General features: G+C 37.3%; 2 protein-coding genes across 2 annotated transcripts; one reads left to right on the top strand and one right to left on the bottom strand.

The window, feature by feature from the left end:
* Positions 1 to 7,018: 7,018 nt before the first annotated feature.
* Positions 7,019 to 8,101, bottom strand: LOC109791807 (auxin-responsive protein SAUR36). Its single transcript, XM_020351155.3, has one exon. It carries the CDS (start codon positions 7,773 to 7,775, stop codon positions 7,281 to 7,283), a length of 495 nt encoding a protein of 164 aa, XP_020206744.1. The 5' UTR covers positions 7,776 to 8,101; the 3' UTR covers positions 7,019 to 7,280.
* An 18-nt stretch (positions 8,102 to 8,119) lies between these two features.
* LOC114915342 (uncharacterized) lies at positions 8,120 to 11,898 on the top strand. The gene is made up of 3 exons (XM_083072468.1): positions 8,120 to 10,123; positions 10,204 to 10,471; positions 10,564 to 11,898. Exons 2-3 carry the CDS (start codon positions 10,364 to 10,366, stop codon positions 10,765 to 10,767), a joined length of 312 nt encoding a protein of 103 aa, XP_082928594.1. The 5' UTR covers positions 8,120 to 10,123; positions 10,204 to 10,363; the 3' UTR covers positions 10,768 to 11,898.
* The last annotated feature ends 13,438 nt before the right edge of the window (positions 11,899 to 25,336 follow it).

Raw genomic sequence — 25,336 nt, 5'->3', positions numbered from 1 at the left:
AGGAAAATTTTGTGACAAAAAAATTTCCGTCTCTAAACTAGTCACTAGTTTTCACAAAAATTTTCTAAAACTTTTGTTGCTCCTTTATGTCCAATTTCAGCCACCAATCCTTGCAGCCCTCACAAGTGTGTCACTACTCTCTTAGGAATAACCTTGATGTTGGTTATTCCTAGGTGTTTGGACTTCCAAAGCCTTCCTCCAATGGAGAAGCAAGCTTCCTAGGCCACCATAAAACCTTCCAATGTTGGCTTCCTTTGTAACTTGGCCTTCCAATCCTTCAAGAAGCACTCAACACACATTAAGTTGCTGGAATATTTATGCTAAAACTGAAAAGGAACAATTAGGAGAAGCTACACCAAATGGTGGAAAGAGATGAGACAAGACTAGAAAGAATTCCAATAAAATTCAAAGAAAGGCTAGCACACAAAGGAAATCCTATCAATGGCACTAGAGTAGATTAAAAAATAAAATCTAAGATTACAACACAAAATAAGACTCAAAAGCAAGCAATGTGTGGCTGGACAGAAAATTAATAAGGCAAACATACACAAAATCCGAGAGCTAGTCTTACTAGTTTAACTCCTTTTGGCTTTTTCTATTGTTATTTTTTTGTTCTTCTTTTTGCAAATTCTCTTTCACTTCTTTTTCTTTTAAAACACAGGAGTACTAATTCCTTTTATACATATATAAGTCTCAGATTTAATGAAGTAAAATTTCTGCCAAAAATTTCACAAAACAAGAGGTATACTAGTGAAATTTTTTTTCTAGTGCTTCACAATTTTGTTCAACTTTTTAGGTCACTTTCAAGCACTCCATTCTTTGGTTTTTCTAAATATTTTTTGAAAACTAATACCTCTATTTTGCCTCTGTTTTAATGGAGTAAAAAGATGAAAAAGTTTCAGCCACAACAAAACAATTCAAGGAAACCTAATAGGAAGAGTGTTTAACAATTTTCTTGACAAACTTTTTTAATGTGACATAAAAGAAACCTAACTCTATGAAATTTGCTAGAACTAATAGCAAATTAAGAACTCAAAGATGTAAATCAAAAGCACATGTGTTCAGGTTCAAGATTATAAAACAAAAAACCGCACCAAATTTAGACACAAAACAACACAAAAATTAAGGTTTAACAAGCTAGTCTAGGATTCAATGACATGAAAAGGACTACACATGACTTTAGACAAAACATATGATTCAAAAATAAAAACACATGCTATTCATTACTATAATCCAATCACGGATTCAGATTCAAGGAATAGGCAAGACTCAAGCAAAAATAAAAAGCACAAGCACAAGAACCTAAAGCACAAAACCAGATTGATTCAAGAGTAATGAAAACTAGATTGATTCAAGAGTAATGGAACAAGCAATAACATGAATCAATCAATTCTCATGTAACATTATGGATCCATCAAAATATGTATTAGGCATAGATCCATACAGCAAACACAAATTTAGATATAGACAAGGAAGGAACAACACGAATTCAAGGAATAAAAATTAGAACACATAACCTCAAGAGCACCAAGGCTCTGATACCAAAAATGATGGAACTACTTGGAGATGGTTGATGTTTATTCAAGTTACACCTTCAATACCTTTCTTCTCTTGAGGTTAGACATGCCAATGATGAAGAATCACCTTTGAAGAAGCTCCAATGGTGAAGAAGCACTAAGGAGTGCTTGGTTACTCCTTGAAGAAGTAGAAGATGGAGGCTCCAAGGCACAAAGGTGGAAACCTTTGTGAAAGAACTAGGGAGAACTTGTTCTCCACGGTTTTGAGACTTTGAGAAGAGAAAATTCTTTTAGAAATTTTGATTTCATTCATCCAAAGTGAGGGAAAATGAAAGGTTTACAAATTTATAGAAGTAGGTAGCTTATGGAGCAAGCTAACCTTAACCATGGTTTGGCTGTCTTGACCATCCAAGCTAGTTAAGAGGCTTGTGGAGCACGCTTCTCACTTAGCTTGCTTGGGAAGCAAGCTAAGGAGAAGCTTGTAGCACAAGCTTCTCAAAGCTTCCAAGTGTGAAAGCAATTCCGGCCATGGATGGGAGCTAGGCGGCCTTGGTCATTTTGACTCCATGAATTATTTTCAAAAATGTTTGATTTGGTTTAGTTAGGTTCATCCAATGATGATCAAACCTAGTTAAATCAAATCTATGAAAAATTAGGAGCTAAATGAGTCCAATATGCAAAATTTTGCCTAGACCCAATTCTGGCCCAATTACTAGTCACACCTTCAAGCATTGCTAAATGCCACCCACTTTTACTACTGAAAAAATAGAAAATGAGTATATCAACAAAGGAGGTTAAATGGAGTTAAACTCTCCAAGTAACCCACCCTAGAATCAATATACAATGACTAATAAATGAAACTAGAGTGCCTCACAAATACAAAGACAAAAATAAATCTATACAAGAGAATTATGTACAAGATATTTATAACTAGAACTATGCCTTTTCTTCATTATAGAGTGGTCCAAATTGAAGAGTACCTTGGGCTTGGAAAGCCCACTGGTCTTCAAGGTGTCCACTAGTCTTCAAGGTGGCCATAGCTCTAGTGATTGGGCCCTTGGCCTATGGTCCATCATCCCATTCCTCTTGGTTCCTTCAATGTATCACTTCTTGGATTCCTTGGCCTTGTCCATAGTCTATCATTCCGGAACACTTCTTCTTGAATTTTCCTTGAGAAGCTTCAAGGATTGAATCTGGTCAAGAAAAAATGAAATGAGGTTCAAGGTGAACCAAGCTTCTTACATAGAAGAAGCTCAAACCTAGGACTACAAATAGGATAGCTCAAGGCGAATTGGAGAAGGGATTCTCCTTGGTGACTTTGGCTAGAGAGAATTTGGTTCTAAAAGATGAATAAATTCTCATTCAATTATCCAAAGTGTTGAGATTACATTGCCAAAGGAAATTTATAGGCCTAGAAAGTGTGTGGAACATGCTAGCCTTAACCTAAGGTTAAAATAAATCATGGTATGGTTTAGGTTAACCTTAGGCGCCAAAATTTGAATTCAAATTAAAATTTTAGGGTCGGCCGTGTGCTAGGTTCATGTGCATCTAGTTTGGTGTGCATTTGAGTGGCATTTGAGTCATGCCATGTGTGCCACTCCCTTGGTCTGTTACATGGGTCAAATGTCATCTAAATGCAAACTAAATTACATGTAAATATGTTAACACATGTGCTTAACTAAACCTAATTCTAAAATGACCAAAAATTACAAGACCCAAAATCATGCTACTTGGCCAAAATACAAGGCCCGCAAACAAGAATTTCAAGCCCAATGGGCGAAATCTATTCTACATGGGCTTTAGTGCACAACCCAACTAAAGAGCACTATGGGATTTTCGCATTATAATATATTTTTTTGTTTTTAATTATAACATTATATAAAGGGATGCAAACGCTTATAACTATCATTTGGTTTCCACTTTTATTATGACATTTTTACCCTTAATAATATTACATATTAAATGATTAATACAAGTAATTATGTCATTTTTTTTAAGTAACTACTCACTCTTATTCCTTTTAACAGCATATTATCTAAGTAACTGCACTCATTGTTCGCACTTTCACATACCTGTCTTTCTTGCTTCCTCTCTTTTTTGTTAAAGTGACTTCATATCCTTGCATAATATATCCTCCATTTTACGGTGCATCCTTTCTCATGGTAGTCGAGATTCGAGAGAAAGGGAATTTTTCCTCCCCCACCAGCCACTTTATTTCATTATTTTCTTCTCGCAACAAACCCCTCACACCTTTCTTTTTCTTCTTCTCTCTGTCATATCCTGTTATCGTCTTTGTATCTTTGTTTTCCCTTCAATCCTCTTAGGCCCATTTCCTTCAAACCTTTCTACTTTTTTTTTTTTCATTTTTCAATCCACTTTAATTGCCCACAATAAACATTTCACCAATTTTATACATTACGACCATCATTGTTTGTTGGGTTTTGACGTAGAATGAGAACGAATAGAGGGGTTAAGAACATGGGAAGGATTCCAAAGATTGGCGTTTCACAATTGCATATAAGGATTGGCACTTTCTCACTTCCGCTCAAATTCCTCAGTCACGTTTTTTTAGGTTGATTCTCTTTTCTCAATTCTATTTTTTCGTGCTTATTAAAAAAATTCTACATTAAATTATGTAAATTTAGTCATTTTTTACAATGATTTTTTTTGTTTATTTTTACAGTAAATTTAAATTTATTCAACTTTTTAAAAATTCAAATTTAAGATATCTCTATTTCCCAAATTCATTTTTTTCCTTTAAAATTATAAAAATTCATTTTTAAACTTATTATCTTAATAGATTTAAAATTTTAAATATATAATCATATTTTATTAAAAATTCAAATTTTTAATATGCCTAATTTTGAATTTTAAATTTTATTTAATTTTTAATAGTTTTAAAATTACAAAAAAAATATTTTAAAACTTATAAATATTTGGTCACTTTCTTTCAAAATTTTATCCAATTTTACCCCTTATTATTATTGATATTGATGGTTACTTTCTTTCAAAATAATAACTGTAAGGTGGTTACTTTCTTTCAAAATAATAATCACACAAATAACCGTCGTTAAGTATGTTATTTTCAAAAAAATTATAAACCAAATCCATTCTCACTCTATTATGAGTCCCAATCCAACGTTTTGTAAGATAGTGTTTTTTTTTCTCACCCAAATTTTCATTCAACGCTATCACCAAATCACACAATTATCGTATCTAACTAGGTTGCACATGATTCTTTTGACAACATCACTCCCTATACTTTCAAGCTAGAAACAAAACATATTCTTTGTCCTAAAAAAAGTCAAAACGTGTTGTTAAAATTGACTTACCCGCTTGAATCCTGGTTCCATGACTCATTGCCAATGATATCAATCATTGTCATCAATATTGTGTTTTGATCGATGAAGGCCATTAGTACCTTTGATCTTATGTTTTCCCATTCATAGTTTCCAGGTTAGTATTCTTTTATAACTTTTATCTATAACTTCTATAACTTAAGATTTTACCCTTATTGATGATTACTTTCTTTTAAAATAATAACTACACAATATATTTATAATTTTATCTATTTTTATCTACCTCCTTTGCACAATTTTTTTTCCATTCTCCCTCTCTACATTTTTCTCATCCCAATCAATTCTCAACTTCCGCTTTATTCCAAACTCATCCTTACTCTATTCTGTTATGAATCACATTTGCAAGCAAGTTGTATTATATTTTAAGTCATTGTCTTTAATGTTGGATATAGTGACACATGGTGTAGAAGAATAATACTCTGACCCCGATAAGGACACCATTAAGAAGCATGATTGTGGTTATGACGATTAGTACACCCTTGATGATCATGACTTACATGAGGATGAAGAAATGACTTAATACTCACAAGTCCATCAAACAAAAAGTATGTTTTTTTTTTTTTTACATCATTTGCAATTAGATATGCTATAAATTAGAATAGAAGGAGTGTAATTTTGTTTTTTTTCTCTCAATGATGATATCGCATCAATGCTATTAGTTACACAAAATGACATGTAAGATGTTACAAGTTATTCAATTTAAAAGTAATAGAAAAAATTACTTTTAAAAGTTTTAAAATTTACAAAAACATAAATAAATTTAACTATATTTGGAGGACATCCATTGCATTGAATTCATTTCAAGTTTAGTCAATAGTAAATTTAAATGTATTTTTCTTTCATTTTATGTGTAATCAATTTTTTAAATGTCCATATTTAAAATATGTTTGTTTCTTATTTTGATTTTTATTTTCTAAGTTATAGATTTAATATTTTTAAAATTTTATTTGAAAAATTATTATTTTAATATATTTAAAATTTTAAATATATTTATAAATATCTAATATAATTTCAGTAGATATTATAAATTAAAAAATGTTACAATTCAACCATGAAACATAAAATTTGATTTATGTTACCCAAATAATATAATCACTATGTTTGATAACTTAAATGTGTATCTTAAATTTATTCTATTTTATCAATAAAACTGGGTTTACTAAATTAAATATGTTTCTCAACTTTAATCATTTTTTTTTCAAGAAATTATGTTAATTTTATTAGTTATGTTTTTAATATCACATATTTATTTTGTAATGTTCAACTCTTTTGTATTAACTAAACTTTGAAAAATGGTGAAAAAATAATTGTTATCAAAAAAATTAGAAAGATAATATAATAATATGGTTGTGAAGATATTTTATATGTGTCAATTTAATAGATATAAAAATATAATTTTAACATTTCTTCATTTAAATCAATTCTAACTCATATTTTTCTCAATATTAAGACACTTGAAAATGCAAGATTGAGTAATACCTGTTATATTGACAACTTTCATGAAAAATAAAATATCTCTATTTTTTAGGTTATGATTATTTCTTTCATAAAATAAAATAAATTACATGAAATTTTAAATATCTCATATTGATACATGACATTGTATTATTTATTTTTGTAGTTTTTTAAAGTCAAAGAAATTATGGATGATTTACTATATAAAAAATTGAAATTTATTCTTGAAAGGTATGACATTATTTAATTTAATTATTTACTAATTCTGATATATGTTTTAGTTATGTTAATGTTAACTAAAAATAATAGCAGAATGACATTTAATTTCTATCATAAATTACAGGAAACCTAAAAATCGTCCTAAAGTGGAATCTTTATTTGGTCTTCCTATTAAGAAAATTTTATGATCGTAAAATATCATATTGTGTAAAATTATTTATATGTTTATTTGCAAACAAATAAATTTATTTCATAGATAAGTTATTTTAAATTTTACGATAATATACATATAGAGGTACGAAGTGCCTCGACCCCTTTAATAAATATAATTATTTTTCTTTTGAATTCATTTTTTTTTCTCAATATATCCCATGTCGATCATAAATCATTTTTATTTGCTTGAAGAAAGTGTAGTATTAAAACTTCGGGCTTCCAACCTAAAATTAATAAAGTTTGACTAATACGTGGTAGAAAAAATATATATCACTATTCATTGAAAAACAAATTCTTTCTGCACTTAATTTACACACCATTATCAAAAGCTAAACAGGAAAGCTAAAGAATATACATCAAGAAACAAAAATTGGTAAAAAGAAAAGCTAAACAGCAAACACCGTTATCGAGAAATATTTCTTTTTTTGGGTAAAATATATATAAACAAAAAATAAAAAACAATTTTCTCATTTGTTGAGTTACAAGATGGGCAATCAGGAGCACCTCAGCATGAGGATTAGCGCCAGGCAATTATTTTGTGACGAGTGGTCCGGCGAGATCCAGAAGCGATTCGGGTCTTGACCCGTTCGAACTCCGTGACCCGACACGGGATGGTGATTCCACCTTCGTGGTGGAACCCAAACTCCTCCTCTCTTTCCTTCAGCAACTCCCCAAACAAAGGGTGGTTGAAGTATATCACCGGCACCATAACACGGTGCAACTCGCCATCCTTCTGCCCCACGTACACCGCCAGGTGTCCCTTCGGCACACTTGGATCCGGTTCTGACCCTAATTGGGCATAACCCGATTCGGCTGTCACTTTCAAGATCGACTTCGCACCTGCCGTCAACTTGCGGCCCCACCTCCGGAGCTTCGCCATGGGTGACTTAGAGGACCAACCCAGGCGACGGTATCCGGGTCGGGTCGAGTTCCGGATCCGGATCTTTCTTAAGACCCATTTGGAGACCCGGATGAGGCGCGTCCTGAGGTTGAATCCGCGAATCTTGGACATGCGCCTTTGGGGGAGTGAAAGAGAAAGGTGTGTATGGGAATGGAAGTGAAGGGGAGGAGGCGCTAGCGTGCGGTGGGGTTCATGAGAAGGGCCATGGGTCTGCCGTGGACATGGCAAGGCGAAACTGGGTGAGGCAAATCTCTGAGAGCGATGAGGGGAGGTTTGACATGGCTTTCACACGTTGTTGACTTTCATTGCGGAACATTAAATTGCGCCATGGGATCCAAACCTGAGTACGAGGACGAGGAAATGAAAGAACCGGTTTCCAGGTTGTTTCTGCTTAGGAAGTGACCAACGCGTTAGGCTTGGTTATTGCGATTTTTTATGTGGCGCAAAATATTCCTAGCTTTCGGAAGTAGCTAGAGAGAGTCCTGATATATAAATAAATATATATAAGAGAGGTTATAATTATACTGGTGTAATTTTTACCAAGTGTTATACTATTCAATAATTTTATATTAAATGTGAATTTTGTAAATTTAACTGTTAGATTGAAAGTTCTTATAACTTTATATGTGTATATTAAATTTTGTTAAAATTGAACAATAATTTGAAGGTGATCAAAGTGTTCATATTTCAGTATATTTTGAAATGAATATGTTCTTACCGAGGATCTGAGGTAGAATTGATCCACTGGGTAAGGTCGGTGAGCCTCCTTCGCTGGTAAGCTTGATGTTCCAAGATGGGGGTGGTACCTGCAAAAGAGACTTCGATGCTAAAGTTAGGATTTGTATGAGTATATGTCTCGTATAAGTAATGCACGTACCTTAGTGTGAATTAGGGTTGCGTTGGGCCTTGGCCCTGAGATCAGTTATGATCTAATTAGACAGAGGATCTCGTCTGGATCGAGATCTCCTGAGATCAGTTATGATCTGGTTGGATTGCGGATCTCGTCTAGGCCGAGATCTCCAAATGCGTGTTTTGAGGTCACTCCACGCCGTGATGCCGAGCTCGAGCTCGGCATGGCGGTACGGGTAGTACACTAGCCCCCCGAGCTCCAAAGACCGTGGGTCGAGGAGTTTAAGACCGAGCTCGTCAGGGAGCAGTGACCTTTCGCGTACGCTTGCCTGTCAAGGTGCCATGTGTCGTATATGTCGCTTCATTCTTGAGAACGTGTGGGGGCGCGTTAACGAGGAGTGACAGTTATGTAATGATGGTCGTGCTTGCCATAGTGGGGCTCATTAAATGAGTTGTCAGTTATGCTTTCTCTTTCCGACACGTGGCATGACCGTTTGAATTTAGGGGGCCCTTTTTTCTCTTTCTCTCGCGCCTCTTCATTCACTTTACTCTTTTTGTTTCTTCTTCTTCCTTAGCTCCTTGCGCACGCTGCTCCCTCGGCTTTCGTTCTTGCTATTCCCGTTCTCGTTTCCGGTAACCCCGTTGTCGTTAGGGTTATTTTCTGAGGGAGAGTACCAGTTACTTCCTTTCTGTAATCTTCTTTCTCCTTCTTGTCAAATCTTCTTTCTTTCTTGATGGCTGGAGAGGGTGGTCCTGGATCCGCCGCGCCTGCCAAGGGCAAGGGTAAGGCGCGGGGCAAGGCAGCGGCTATCGGAACGGCCGCCGCCGAGAAGAAGAAGGTGGAGAGCCCGCCTAAGGACCTCGTTCCAGGCATTCCTGGGTACGATTGGGTTCGGCGTGAGATGGGTGGAGGCCAAAGTGTGTTCCGATCTTTCCTTGAGGTCAATGCGATTTGGAAATTGCATAGAATTTGTGACCCTTCCATCTCCCGAATGATCCGGCTTGAGCCTTGTCGGGCCGGAGAGGGCATGTACACGGGGAAGTCTACTGACCCTCCCCATTTCTATGTCTACCAATGTTTCTTTAGGGACTTAGGTGTCTGCCTTCCTTTCACTCAATTCGAGTGCGATTTTTTGAATTTTATCAACTCGGCTCCTTGCTAGTTGCACCCAAATAGTTGGGGTTTTTTGAGGGCTTTTCAAGTCCTGTGTTCGGCTCTAGGGATAGAGGTGTCCCTTCCCGTCTTTCTTCATTTTTACTAGTTGAAGATAGGCGTTCCGCCTTATGGCATACTGTCCTTGAGTGGGAGTAGGGATGGGGGTTTATTCACTCTCTACTCCCAGTCATACAAAAATTTTAGACAGGAGTTTTTCCGGGTTACCCTTGTGGATGTCGACCCATTGGAGGATGGGGCGTTCTACTTCGGCAGGTTGCCGAGGTTCCCCTTCTACTGGTGCCCAAACTGTTTAGGTTTCATGGGGTGGGCCAATTGAAATTGACGGCTTCGGAGGCGGCCGCTGTTGAAAACCTTGCCGCGCTTCCTCGCCCGCTGGATTGCAAGCTCGTCTTGTCACTTGCGAATTCGGCGTACAAGGAGAGGGGCCTGGAGAGTGAGTATCTCGTCCTCTTTAGATTGTTAGGGTTTGTGAAACCTTCTTTTGCTAATGTGTTTTATTCGTTGTGTTTGCAGGCATAATGGGCAAAAGTAAGTGGCGTGAGCTGAAGCACCGCTACAACGTTGCCGAGCTCGAGGTTCCCGAGCCTCAAGAGGAGGAGATTTCCCCCTGAAGATCAACCGAAAAAGAAAGAGGGGTGAGAAAGAGGTCGGGGGGACCTCTGCCGCTCGTGGCATGGAAGAGGTGACCTCCAAGGCTGTTGATGCCGACGCAGTCGACCTGACTGGGAGTCCTCCGCTCGGGGAGGCTCCTCAAATGGCTGCTATGGAGACGACCGCCGAGGTATGTGTCTTGCCTTGTGGCTTCTCTTTTCCTTTTTATGTTGCGTTCTGGTTGAGCTTTGTTTTAAGTTGCTACTATTTTCTTTTTTGTAGGCGAGCAAGGCTGTCGAGGTCCTGGAGACTCCGAGCTCTGAGGAGCCAGGAGCGGGTGTCTTCGGTGCAGAGCAGGGGACGTCTGCTGCCACTTCTGCTACCACCAAGGTTCGGGGCGAGGGGCCAAGTTCTGAGGTCCCAACATCTACGCCCGCAGCTTCTGCGCCGTCGTCAGGTCCATCACAGGGGGCCTCTCGGAGTTGATACATTGCCCCCCGCTTTGGGAAGGACCGCTCTGATGTGCAATTGGACCATGTGAGTGCCTCGGCTGACATGGATTCGCTATGGAGCGCGGGCGTGACCGCCGAGAAGTTCTTTCCCAAGGGTTCGCTATGCTCGGAGGATTAGGAGATGATCGAAGAGGTTGGGCCCGTGGAAAGCTTTGACGTTGCTCAGGTCCTTCTGCAGAGGGCTATGGCCATTGTGGACAACTGGAAGCATAGGTGGTCCAAGCAGCAGGAGGACCTGGTTAGACTGAGGGGCCGAGTTCAACCCATGTGATAGACTATGGCCAAGGTCAAGGAATCCAAGAGGTGATATACTGAAAGAACCAAGAGGAATGAGATGATATTAAAGACCTTTTTCATATATTTTGTAAATAGTCTCTTGTATAGGTTATTTTTGCCTTTGTATTTGTGAGGCACTTTACTTGCTTATCTTAGTGTTTGTGTATTGATTTTGAGGTAGGTTACTTGGAGAGTTTAACTCCATTTAACCTCCCTAGTTGATACTTTCATTTTGTATTTTTTCAGTAGGGAAAAGGGGGGTGACATTTAACAATGCTTGAGGGTGTGCTTAGAAATTGGGCCTGAGTTGGGCCTAGGCAAAATTTTACATATTGGACTCATTTTGCTCCTAATTTTTCATAGATTTGATTTAGCTAGGTCTCATCATCATATGATGAACCTAACTAAACCAAATCAAATATTTTCAAAATAATTCATGGAGCAATTTTGGTTCAAGGCCGCCTAGCTTACTAGTTCTCACTTGTCCGAAATTTCTAAGTTTCCTTCTTGAGTTTTGAAGCTTGTCTTGCAAGCTTCTAAACTCAAGTAAGGTTAGCTCACCTTACCATGGTTCTTAAGTGAACCATGGTCAAGGTTAGCTTCTCCTACAAGCTAGCTAAACCGTGGGAGTTTAAGTTAACCCTACCATGGTTCCTAGTGAACCATGGTTAAGGTTAGCTTCTCCTACAAGCTACCTTCCCCTATATATTTGATTTTCCTACTCTTGTACTCACTTTTGAAGATTTATGAGAATAGATATCAGATTTCTCTCTCACTCAAGAGTCCCTAGAACCGTGGAGAAATCTCTCTCTAAGGTTTCCCTCAAGGTTCATTCAAACCTTGCCTTGGTTCATCAAGCTTCTACGTCAAGCTTGAAGTAACCGAATCCCTATCAAGACTTCTTCTCCATTGAAGAATACTTTAAAGGAGATTTCAGAGATTTTCAAGTGTCAACCTCAAGAGGCATTCGGTCCAAGCATGGAGCTATTGAAGAAATCACAATCTACTTCAACTAGTTCCATCATTTTTGGTATCAGAGCCTAGTGCTCTTGAGGTTTTTGTTTCCAAACTTTTCTACTTGAATCCGTGTTGTATCTTCCTCCTATTACATGTCTAAATTTTTGTTTGCTGCAAGGATCTAGTTCTAATAATTTTTTTGATGGATCCTATATGTCATATGTGAACTAAATTGATTCATATTATTGCTTGTTCCTTTGAATCCGTGAATCAATTGTTTTGTGCTTTAGGTACTCTTGTTCTTGTGCGTTTTTAATTTTTGCTTGAGTCTCTCCATTCTATAACATGTGTCTGTGATTGGAAAACATTCATATTGCATAGATTTTATTTTTGAATCACTTGTTTTGTCCTAGAAAGTCATGTGTAGTCCTTTGTATGTTAAAACTTCCTAGACTAGCTTGTTTGACCTAATTTTGTTTTGTGTCTTTGTATCTGAAAATTTGTGTGTCTTTTCTTATTAAATCTGTACCTTACTACATGTGCTTTTGTTTTACATAATTGAGTTCCTAATTTGCTATTAGTTCTAGCAAATTTCCTAGAGTTAGGTTTCTATTATGTCTTAATAAAAGTTTTGTCAAGAAAAGTTCATAAACACTTTCCTATTAGGTTTTCTTGAGTCTTGTGTTGTGGCTGAAACCTTGTGCAAATTTTTGAGCCTTAAAACAGAGACAAAACAGAGGTGTGAGTGTCTTAAATGCATGAGAAAAACAAAAGAATGAGTGCTTAAAAGTTTGACCTAAAAACAATACAAAATAGTGAAGCACTAGTTAAAAAAAAATGCATGAAAACACCTCTTGTTTTGTGTAAAATTTTTGCTGCAGTATTTTTACATTAAATCCGAGACTTCTAAGTGTTTAAAAGGCATTGAAACTCCTGAACATCAAAAGAAAAATAAGAGAAAAATATTTTGCAAAAGAAAAAGAAAGAAATAGCAAAAGAAAAAGCCAAAAAGGAGTGAAAATTTGTGATGTATAGCTCTCGGATTTAGTAATATTTTGGCATCTATATTTTGTGACCAGCCACATCAATTGTGTCTTATTTTTGTTGTTAATCTTAGCTTTTGTTTTGTAATCCATTCTAGTGCCTTTCCTAGGTTATTCTTTGTGTGCTAGCTTTCAAAATTTGCCTTAATTTTTGCTTGTCAAATTTGTGGAGTTCTTTCTAGTCTTGTCTCATTTTCTTCTACCATTTGGTGTAGCCATTCTAAATTGTTCCTTTTCAGTTTTAGAACTAATATTCTAGTCTTGAAGGTGGTTGAGTGCTTCTTAAAAGGTGTAGGAGGCCAAGGCAAAGGACATCCACTTGAAAGCTTTGGTGGTTGCTTAGGGAGTTTGTTCTCTCTTGGTGGCTAGGCTCTTGAAAACACCTAGAAGTGACTAATATCAAGGTTGCTTCTAAAGAGAGGAGTGAAACACCTTGTGAGGCTGCAGTTGGTGGCTGAATTGGAGCAAGAAGGAGTAAAGCTAATTGTCAAAAAATTTTGTGAAAAATTAGAACTAAATTTAGTGACGGAATTTTTGGTTTCTAAAACTAGTTTTTCCTTACAAAATCCGTCTCTAAATTTGTTTCTAAATTAGTGGCTAATTTGTTTTCCTTGAAATTAAGTGCAGCCACTAATTTCATTTGAAAGTGAATTTACATTTCATTTGGAGTGTGAATTTGCATTTCATTTGAAGCAAATTTGAATTTCATTTTCCTTGTAATTTTTGTCTTCTAAACTTTTGTACAAGGCCTTTATTAAGGAGTGTCTTGGAGTGCCTTTGGTGTATCTCCATCTCTCCTTAAGAATTTTCATAGTAATTTCCGTGTAGTACTTGTGAGAGTGGTCCTTGAAGGTCTTTGGTGCCTTTCAAGCTCTCACTTAGGTTTAATTGCTTTCAACGCCTAGTTTATGTTTTCAAGTCATTTATGTTTTAAGCCATTTATGTTTTAAGTCATTTAAGTTTTCAAGCAATTTATGTTTTCTTGCTCTTTATGTTTTCAAGCATAATATAAATTGTACACATAGGCACTTGATTGTTATTTTTCTTTAAGAAAAGTTCTTTGTGAAAATTGTTTTGTGCAGGACAAAAGTACAAGGGGGTTTAGAGATTTTTACTTGAAGAGGCTTGGTTATTAAGTGGCTCTTTAGTAGCTCACCTCCCTCCAAAGTTCAATTTGTACTCTTAGATCTCCAAGTGCCAAGTCTAAGCACTTCAAAAAAATTTATTTTCATAAAAACTATTTTTGTGTGAAAAAAAATCTCTTGAATTAAAATGTCTCAAAATTCCTCCAATAGTGAAAGTGATGGCTCTCCAAAAAGTCTTTCTTACATCACTAAAGAGCTTAAATCACTTAAACTATGGAAAAATAAAGAGTCCATTCAAAGAGAGAAGGAAAGAATTGAAAGAGAAGGACAACTTGCTTATCTTGAGGAAGAATTGAGAATTTTAAGGCAAGAGTAAGAAAAATTGAAAGAAGATATGAAGAAACATAGAAAAAAGAGTAGGAGCTCACATTCCCAATACACATCCCCTAATGAAAGCATGAATCAAGGGGATCACTACCAACATACTCCTAGGAGGACCACAAGGCCAAGGGAAGTCAAAGTTGATCTTCCCCAATTTTTTGGCAAAGATGATGTGGAGTTATACCTAGATTGGGAAATGAAGGTTGAGCAACCTTCATTTTGTATTTTTTCAGTAGGGAAAAGGGGGTAACATTTAACCTCCCTAGTTGATACTTTCATTTTGTATTTTTTCAGTAGGGAAAAGGGGGGTGACATTTAGCAATGCTTGAGGGTGTGATTAGAAATTGGGCCTGAGTTGGGCCTAGGCAAAATTTTACATATTGGACTCATTTTGCTCCTAATTTTTCATAGATTTGATTTAGCAAGGTATCATCATCATATGATGAACCTAACTAAACCAAATCAAATATTTTCAAAATAATTCATGGAGCAATTTTGGTTCAAGGCTGCCTAGCTTACTAGTTCTCACTTGGCCGAAATTTCTAAGTTTCCTTCTTGAGTTTTGAAGCTTGTCTTGCAAGCTTCTAAACTCAAGTAAGGTTAGCTCACCTTACCATGGTTCTTAAGTGAACCATGGTCAAGGTTAGCTTCTCCTACAAGCTAGCTAAACCGTGGGAGTTTAAGTTAACCCTACCATGGTTCCTAGTGAACCATGGTTAAGGTTAGCTTCTCCTACAAGCTACCTTCCCCTATATATTTGATTTTCCTACTCTTGTACTCACTTTTGAAGATTTATGAGAATAGAAATCAGATTTCTCTCTCACTCAAGAGTCCTTAGAACCGTGGAGAACTCTCTCTCTAAGGTTTCCTTCAAGGTTCATTCAAACCTTGCCTTGGTTCATCAAGCTTCTACTTCAAGCTTGAAGTAACCGAATCCCTATCAAGACTTCTTCTCCATTGAAGAACACTTCAAAGGAGATTTCAGAGATTTTCAAGTGTCAACCTCAAGAGGCATTCGGTCCAAGCATGGAGCTATTGAAGAAATCACAATCTACTTCAACTAGTTCCATCACCTTGAGGGACGAAAACAAGGTCTTGAAGGAGGAGAACAAGGTTCTTAGTGCCGCCCTCGGTGAAGCGAAGTTGTAGGGTGCTAAGCTTCGAGCTGCGAGGGGAGACTTGGCGAGGGTCCAAAAGTCGCTGGAGATCGCCCTGCGCTCCAACGAGAATTACGCCTCCCAGGTGAACGAGCTGCAGGGGCTCGCTGCCTCGTCTCGAGGTCAGGTGCGTTTCTTGGAAGACGAGGTGACGTCTTCCCGTGGTCGAGTTCTCTCTTTGGAGGATGAGGTGACTTCCCTGAAGAGCAAGCTGGTGGCGGCAGTTGAGAAGCGCCTCTGCGATGAGGTCATCGTTGGTGGCAAAGAAGAGGAGGTCGCCGCAATGAGAGTGGAGTTGGCGAAGCAGGAGGCGGAGAGGGCGGTGCTGGAGAAGAAGCTGGAGGAAACCGAACGGTCTATCGTGGTTGAGCATAAGCAGGGTTTCCTCAAGGAAGCTCACTAGGCGAGGCTTCTTGCCCCGGGGTTCGACTTCTCTACCATGCACATGGAGAAAGTAGTTCGCTTTGGGAAGCTGGTAAAGGAGGATGACCTCAAGGACATCTCTAGTGAGAATGTGATGGAACTAGTTGAAGGAGATTGATGTTCCTTCAATGATTCCATGCTTGGACCGTGATGCTTCTTGAGGTTAACTCCTTGAGAACTCTGGATTCACCTTTGAAGAAGCTTCAAAGGAGGTGAAGTTCATGAAGAGGTTCGGTCACTTCCTAAAACTTGTGAAGGAAGCTTGAGGAACCATGCAAAGTTTGAAGAACTTTGCTAGAAAACCTAGAGAGAAATGTTCTCACGGTTTTAGAGACTCTTGATTGAGAGAGAAAATTCAGATTTCATTTCTCAAATTTGTCAAAAGTGATTACAAATGAGGTAATTACAAATATATAGGGTAGAGGTAGCTTCTAGGAGAAGCTAACCTTAACCATGGTTCACTAGGAACCATGGTAAGGTAGGCTTAACTCCCACGGTTTAGCTAGCTTGTAGGAGAAGCTAACCTTGACCATGGTTCACTTAAGAACCATGGTAAGGTAGGCTTAACCTCCCTTGGTTTAGAATCTTGCAAGGCAAGCTTCAAAAACCAAGAGGTGAAGCTTGAAAAATTCGGCCAAGAAGAACACTTTGAGCTAGGCGGCCTTGGTCTCAAATGGCTCCATGATTTAATTTGAAAATCCTTGATTTGGTTTAGTTAGGTTCATCATATGATGATAAAACCTAGCTAAATCAAATCTATGAAAAATTAGGAGCAAAATGAGTCCAATATGCAAAATTTTACCTAGGCCCAACTCAGGCCCAATTTCTAAGCACACCCTCAAGCATTGCTAATTGTCACCCCCTTTTCCCTACTGAAAAAATACAAAATGACTGTATCAACTAGGGAGGTTAAATGGAGTTAAACTCTCCAAGTAACCTACCTCAAAATCAATATACAAACACTAGGAAAAGCAAATATAGTGCCTCACAAAATACAAAGGCAAAAATAACCTATACAAAAAACTATGTATAAACTGTACAATATAAACAAGTAGAACTAGGCCTTCTCTTCATGATAGAGCATTCCAAGTGAAAATTACCTTAGGCTTGACAAGCCCACTAGTCTTCACAAGGTCCAACTCTTCCTGTATTCTTCTAGCCATAGCTCTGGTAACTGGACCCTTGGTCCATGGTCTATCATCCCCTCCTTCTTGAGAAGGATTCGTCCTCAAATCTGTAGGGTCATCTTCCTCATCATAACCTGCAAAGGGAATAAGATCACTCATATTAAAAGTGTTGCTTACTCCATAATCACTAGGAAGATCTAACCTGTAAGCATTATCATTGATTCTTTGAAGGACTTGGAAAGGACCATCTCCTCTTGGGTTGAGTTTAGACTTCCTTTGAGAAGGAAACCTTTCCTTTCTCAAATGAAGCCAAACCCAATCCCCTTCCTCAAAAATGAGGGTTTTCTTTCCCTTGCTTCTATCTAAAGCAGTTCTCTCATTTTGTTGTTGTATATGAGTTTTAACCTTCTCATGCAATTTCTTAACAAATTCAGCCCTAGATACCCCTTCTTTATGAAAGTAATGAGAAGAATCTGGTAGGGGTATTAGGTCTAAAGGAGTAAGAGGGTTAAAACCATACACTACCTCAAAAGGTGAGATTTTGGTAGTCTTATGGACTACCCTGTTGTAAGAAAATTCAATGTGGGGCAAGTACTCATCCCAAGACTTATAGTTACCCTTAAAGACTGCCCTTAACATTGTAGATAGGGATCTATTAACTACTTCTGTTTGCCCATCAGTTTGTGGGTGACAAGTAGTAGAGAAAAGCAATTTAGTTCCTAGCCTACTCCAAAGAGTTTTCCAGAAATGACTAAGGAACTTAGTATCCCTATCTGAGACAATAGTTTTGGGTAGACCATGAAGTCTAACCACTTCCTTGAAGAAGAGTCTCGCTATGTTGCTTGCATCATCTATTTGTAGCAGGGTATAAAGTGGGCCATTTTACTAAATCTGTCCACTACCACGAAAATCGAATCCATGCCTTTCTAGGTCTTGGGCAAGCCCAAAAATAAAGTCCATACTAATATCAACCCATGGAGAGTTAGCAACAGACAAGGGTGTATAGATGCCATGAGGCATTACTTTAGACTTTGCTTGTAAACAAGCTATACATCTAGAGAAAAACCTCTCAACATCCCTTCTCATATGGGGCCAAAAGAATTTTTCTTTTAAAAAGCTTAGAGTCTTTTCAACTCCAAAGTGCCCCATGAGACCACCCTCATGACTTTCTCTAACAAGGAGTTTTCTTATAGATCCTTGGGGTATACAAATTCTTCCTTCTTTATACAAATACCCCTCAGAAATATAGAAACCTCCTTAAGGCTTTGCTAAACATTGGATATAATTTTCTTTGAATTCGAGATCATTAGTATACAATTCCTTAATGTGATTAAATCCCAAGATTTGAGATCCAAGGGAGACTAACAAAGTGTGTCTCCTAGAAAGGGCATCAGCCACAACATTATTCTTCCCTTTCTTGTATTTAATCACATATGGGAATTGTTCTAAGAACTCTACCCACTTAGCATGCCTTTTATTTAGTTTGCCTTGGCCCCTGAAATATTTAAGTGACTCATGGTCACTATGAATGACAAACTCTTTGGGAATAAGGTAGTGTTCCCAAGTTTGAAGGGCCCTAACCAAAGCATAGAGCTCTTTGTCATAGGTAGGATAGTTAAGAGAGGCACCCTTGAGTTTTTCACTGAAATATGCAATACGGTGCCCACCCTGTAACAAAACCGCTCCTATGCCAACTCCAGAGGCATCACATTCTAACTCAAAAGTTTTTGAAAAATCAGGTAGAGCTAGAAGTGGTGCATGGGTAAGCTTATGCTTTAAGGTTGTGAAGGCATTTTCTTGTTTCTCTCCCCATATAAATTCCACATTTTTCTTGACTAAGTCATTTAATAGGGAGGCAAGTGTGGAGAAATTAGGAACAAACCTCCTATAGAAGCTTGCCAATCCATGGAAGCTCCTAATATCTCCAACACTTTTGGGAGTGGGCCATTCTTGGATGGCCTTGATTTTCTCGGGGTCCACATGAACCCCCTTTTTGCTAATGATAAACCCTAAGAAAACAACACTATCTACACAAAATGTACATTTTTCTAGATTACCAAAAAGTTGGTTTTTCCTAAGAATATTGAAAACTTGCCTTAAGTGTCCTATGTGATCACTTAGGCTCCTACTATATATGAGAATGTCATCAAAATAAACTACCACAAACTTACCTATACAATCCCTAAGGACATGATTCATGAGACGCATGAATGTACTAGGAGCATTGGTGAGCCCAAAGGGCATCACTAACCACTCATATAATCCAAACTTGGTCTTGAAAGCAGTTTTCCATTCATCTCCTTCTTTGATTCTAATTTGATTGTATCCGCTTTTAAGATCAACTTTAGAAAATATGATGGCTCCATGAAGTTCATCTAACATGTCATCAAGCCTAGGAATGGGATGTCTATACTTCACAATGATGTTGTTGATGGCTCTACTATCACAAAACATTCTCCACTTGCCAGCTTTCTTTGGAACCAACAACACTGGAACAGCACAAGGACTTAATCTCTTTCGAACCCAACCCTTCTCCAACAACTCTTGGACCTGAGACTCAATTTCTTTTGTTTCTTGGGGATTGGTCCTATAGGCAGGCCTATTAGGTAGGCTAGCTCCAGGCACCAGATCAATTTGATGTTCTATTCCTCTAGAAGGAGGAAGGCCCACTGGACCCTCGGGAGGAAATAGATCTTCAAATTCTTTTAAAAGTACTTTTACCCCCTTAGGTAAAGTCTCATGTCCACTAGATGTGGCAATGCAAGAAAGAGTTCCTTTACAGAGAAGGATATAAGAGGGTTGTTGAATCAAGAGGGTTTGTTTGGAAATTACATTCTCTTGAGTAACAACCTCTAGGGAGGGAACTCTTTTCTTCCTAGATTCCTCTCTATCCTTAGTTTTCACGGACTTTTTTTTTTCTCTCTCTATTTTCCTCCTTTTTTTAAATCTTTTTTCTCTATCTCTTTTGAGTTTCATTTGTGCTTGATCCTCAGCCACCTATTGAGGAGAAAGAGGATGAAGCACAAATTTCTTTTCCTTATGAGTAAAGGTGATCTCGTTAGTAAGGCCATTGTGCATGGTTTTCTTATTAAATTGCTATGGCCTTCCTAATAAGATATGACAAGCTTCCATTGGTACTACATCACATAGCACCTCATCTTCATAGTTCCCAATAGAAAGCTTGACCTTTACTTGTTGGTCAACTGCTAGGTCACCATCCTCATTAATCCAATGGAGTTGATAAGGTTTAGGATGAGGACTAGTAGTTAAACCCAACTTCTCAACCAGCCTAGTGCTACAACAGTTGCACCAAGAACCACTATCAGCAATGAGAGAACATGCATTGTTTGAAACTTTGCATCTAGTGTGAAAGATGTTCTCCCTTTGTGATAGAGTATCACTAGGTTGGTTGTTGAGGAGTCTCCTAATCATTAAGAGCTCCCCTTCATAAGGAAAAGTAGACTCTACACCTTTTCTTGCTCACTTGCTTCTTCCTCACTATTACTAGAGGAAGTAGTAGCCTCATCTTGACTACTATAAATGTCATGCCCCCTCATGATCATGACCTTCTTTGTGGGGCATTGGGAGGCAATGTGACCCCTCCCTAAACATTTAAAGCACTTAATGTCACTAGTCCTAGAACTAGTGTGTGTAGTGTCCTTTCCCTTTCCCTTATCTTTTTATGTAGCTTGATTCTCGGAGGGTTCAAAAGTTTTCTTCTTTTCAAAAGTCTTTCCCTCCTTCTTGGAATCTTTCTTTAGAAATGAAGAGTGGGAGCTATCTTTTTTGTAAGATTTTCTCATTCTTTGTTGTTCTACCCTTACACAAAGTTGGACCAAGTCATTTAGGTCCCTGTAGGGTAGTAGCTCCACTTGGTCTCTTATTTCTAAATTAAGACCACTTAAGAATCTAGCTACAGTTGTGACTTCCTCTTCCCTAATGCATGCCCTCATCATTAAAAGCTCCATTTGTTGCCTGTACTGTTCTACAGACAAATCCCTTTGTTGGAGCCTTTGGAGCTTATTCATAAGCTCCCTTCCATAATAGGTGGGAATGTGCCTCCTTCTCATTGCACTTTTAAGATCATTCCAATATTGAATTGGAGGATCATTGTGGAGGCGTCTCTCTCTTTCTAGGGCTGTCTACCAATACATGGCATGCCCTTGGAAGCTAAGGGTAGCCAGAGGGACTTTTCTCTCTTCACTCACCCTATGGCAAGCAAAGAGTTGCTCAACCTTCATTTCCCAATCTAGGTATAACTCCACATCATCTTTGCCAAAGAATTGTGGGAGGTCAACTTTGACTTCCCTTGGCCTAGTGGTTCTCCTAGGAGTATGTTGGTAGTGATCCCCTTGATTCATGCTTTCATTAGGGGTTGTGTATTGGGAATGTGAGCTCCTACTCTTTTTCCTATGTTTCTTCATATCTTCTTTCAATTTTTCTTCCTCTTGCCTTAAAATTCTGAATTCTTCCTCAAGATAAGCAAGTTGTCCTTCTCTTTCAATTCTTTCCTTCTCTCTTTGAATGGACTCTTGCTTTTTCCATAGTTTAAGTGATTTGAGCTCTTTAGTGATGTAAGAAAGACTTTTTGGAGAGCCATCACTTTCACTATTGGAGGAATTTTGAGACATTTTAATTCAAGAGATTTTTCCAAACAAAAATAATTTTTATGAAAATAATATTTTTTTTTGAAGTGCTTTAGACTTGGCACTTGGAGGTCTAAGAGTACAAATTGAACTTTGGAGGGAGGTGAGCTACTAAAGAGCCACTTAATAACCAAGCCTCTTCAAGTAAAAAATCTCTAAACCCCCTTGTACTTTTGCCTTGCACAAATCAATTTTCACAAAATTCTTTTCTCAAAGAAAAATAACAAACAAGTGCCTATGTGTACAATTATATGATGCTTGAAATCATAAAGAGCAAGAAAACATAAATTGCTTGAAAACTTAAATGACTGAAAACATAAATTGCTTAAAACATAAAGTGCTTGAAAACTTAAAGACAAGAAAACATAAACTAGGCGTGGTAAGCAATTTAATCCTAGGTGAGAGCTTGAAAGGCACCAAAGACCTTCAAGGACCACTCTCACAAGTGCTACACGAGATTACTTATAAGAACTCTTAAGGAGAGATGGAGATACACCAAAGGCACTCCAAGACACTCCTTAATAAAGGCCTTGTACAAAAATTTAGAAAACAAAATTTACAAGGAAAATGAAATTCAAATTTGCTTTAAATGAAATGTAAATTCACACTCCAAATGAAATGTAAATTTACTTTCAAATGAAATTAGTGGCTGCACTTAGTTTCAAGGAAAACAAATTAGCCACTAATTAGAAACAAATTTTAGTGACGGATTTTGTAAGGAAAAACAAGTTTTAGAAACCAAAATTTTCATCACTGAAATTAGTCACTAAAATTCACAAAAATTTTCACAATTAGCTTTGTTCCTTCTTGCTCCAATTCAGCCACCAAACTGCAACCTCACAAGGTGTTTTCACTCCTCTTTAGAAGAAACTTTGATTTTAGTCACTTCTAGGTGTTTTGAAGAGCCTAGCCACCAAGAAAGAAGAAACTCCCTAAGCAACCACCAAAGCCTTCAAGTGGATGTCCTTTGCCTTGGCCTCCTACACCTTTTAAGAAGCACTCAACCACCTTCAAGACTAGAATATTAGTGTAAAACTGAAAAGGAACAATTTAGAATAGCTACACCAATTGGTAGAAAATAATGAGACAAGACTAGAAAGAATTCCACAAAATTTGACAAGCAACAATTAAGGATAATTTGGAAAGCTAGCACACACAAGGATAACCTATGAATGGCACTAGAATGGATTACAAAATCAAAAGCTAAGATTATAAACAAAAATAAGACAAAAATGATGTGGCTGGACCAACAAATAATGAAAGCAATTATACACCAAAATCGAGAGCTATGTTTGATAGATTTTCACTCCTTTGGCTTTTTCTTATGCTATTTTCTTTCTTTTTCTTTTGCAAAATATTTTTCACTTGTTTTTCTTTTAATGTTCAGGATTTTTAATGCCTTTTGAACAATGATATGTCTCGAATTTAATGTAAAAATACTGCAGCAAAATTTTCACACAAAACAAGAGGTGTTCACAAGCATGTTTTCACTAGTGCTTCACAATTTTGTAGTATTTTTAGGTCAAATTTTTAAGCACTTTTTTCTTTGTTTTTATCATGAAATTAGGACACTCACACCTCTGTTTTGTCTCTGTTTTAATGCTTATAAAATTGTATTAGGTTTCAGCCACCACAAGACTCAAGGAAAAACCTAATAGGAAAGTGTTTAACAATTTTATTTGACAAAACTTTTAACAAGACATAATAGAAACCTAACTCTAGGAAATTTTCTAGAACTAATAGCAAATTAGGAACTCAATGATGCAAAAAAAAAGCACATATAGTAACGTACAGATTTAATAAGAAAAGACACCAAAGTTTTTGGATACAAAAACACAAAACAAAATTAGGTCAAACAAGCTAGTCTAGGAAGTTTTAACATACAAAGGACTACACATGACTTTTTAAGACAAAACAAGAGATTCAAAAACAAAAACTATGCTCAATGAATGCTTTCCAATCATGGACACATGTTATAGAATGGAGAGACTCAATCAAAATACAAAACGCACAAGCAAGGAACCTAAGCGCACCAAAACAAATTAATTCAAGAATTAGGAACAAGCAAAAATATGAATCAATTATTTTCATGTGACAAATAGGATCCATCAAGATATGAACAAAATTAGATCCATACAGAAAACACACATTAAGACATAGAAAAGGAAGATTAGACAACACGGATTCAAGTAGAAAAAGTTTGGAAACAAAACCTCAAGAGCACTAGGCTCTGATACCAAAAATGATGGAACTAGTTGAAGGAGATTGATGTTCCTTCAATGATTCCATGCTTGGACCGCGATGCTTCTTGAGGTTAACTCCTTGAGAACTCTGGATTCACCTTTGAAGAAGCTTCAAAGGAGGTGAAGTTCATGAAGAGGTTCGGTCACTTCCTAAAACTTGTGAAGGAAGCTTGAGGAACCATGCAAAGTTTGAAGAACTTTGCTAGAAAACCTAGAGAGAAATGTTCTCACGGTTTTAGAGACTCTTGATTGAGAGAGAAAATTCAGATTTCATTTCTCAAATTTGTCAAAAGTGATTACAAATGAGGTAATTACAAATATATAGGGTAGAGGTAGCTTCTAGGAGAAGCTAACCTTAACCATGGTTCACTAGGAACCATGGTAAGGTAGGCTTAACTCCCACGATTTAGCTAGCTTGTAGGAGAAGCTAACCTTGACCATGGTTCACTTAAGAACCATGGTAAGGTAGGCTTAACCTCCCTTGGTTTAGAAGCTTGCAAGGCAAGCTTCAAAAACCAAGAGGTGAAGCTTGAAAAATTCGGCCAAGAAGAACACTTTGAGCTAGGCGGCCTTGGTCTCAAATGGCTCCATGATTTAATTTGAAAATCCTTGATTTGGTTTAGTTAGGTTCATCATATGATGATGAAACCTAGCTAAATCAAATCTATGAAAAATTAGGAGCAAAATGAGTCCAATATGCAAAATTTTGCCTAGGCCCAACTCAGGCCCAATTTCTCAGCACACCCTCAAGCATTGCTAATTGTCACCCCCCTTTTCCCTACTGAAAAAATACAAAATGACTGTATCAAATAGAGAGGTTAAATGGAGTTAAACTCTCCAAGTAACCTACCTCAAAATCAATATACAAACACTAGGAAAAGCAAATAAAGTGCCTCACAAATACAAAGGTAAAAATAACCTATACAAAAGACTATGTATAAACTGTACAATATAAACAAGTAGAACTAGGCCTTCTCTTCATGATAGAGCATTCCAAGTGAAAATTACCTTGGGCTTGACAAGCCCACTAGTCTTCACAAGGTCCAACTCTTCCTGTATTCTTCTAGCCATAGCTCTGGTAACTGGACCCTTGGTCCATGGTCTATCAGAATGTCTCTGCGTAGGCTAAATTTGTAATAGCCTAGTTAAATTTTTTTTGCTTTATTTTCTTGTTGAATTCAAGTGTGGAACTTTGAAACATTGCT

The sequence above is a fragment of the Cajanus cajan genome, chromosome 4 (genome assembly GCF_000230855.2).
Source record: "Cajanus cajan strain Asha chromosome 4, NIPB_CcT2T_4, whole genome shotgun sequence".
Lineage (NCBI taxonomy): Eukaryota > Viridiplantae > Streptophyta > Magnoliopsida > Fabales > Fabaceae > Cajanus > Cajanus cajan.
This window is presented reverse-complemented; position numbering and strand designations above follow the sequence as displayed.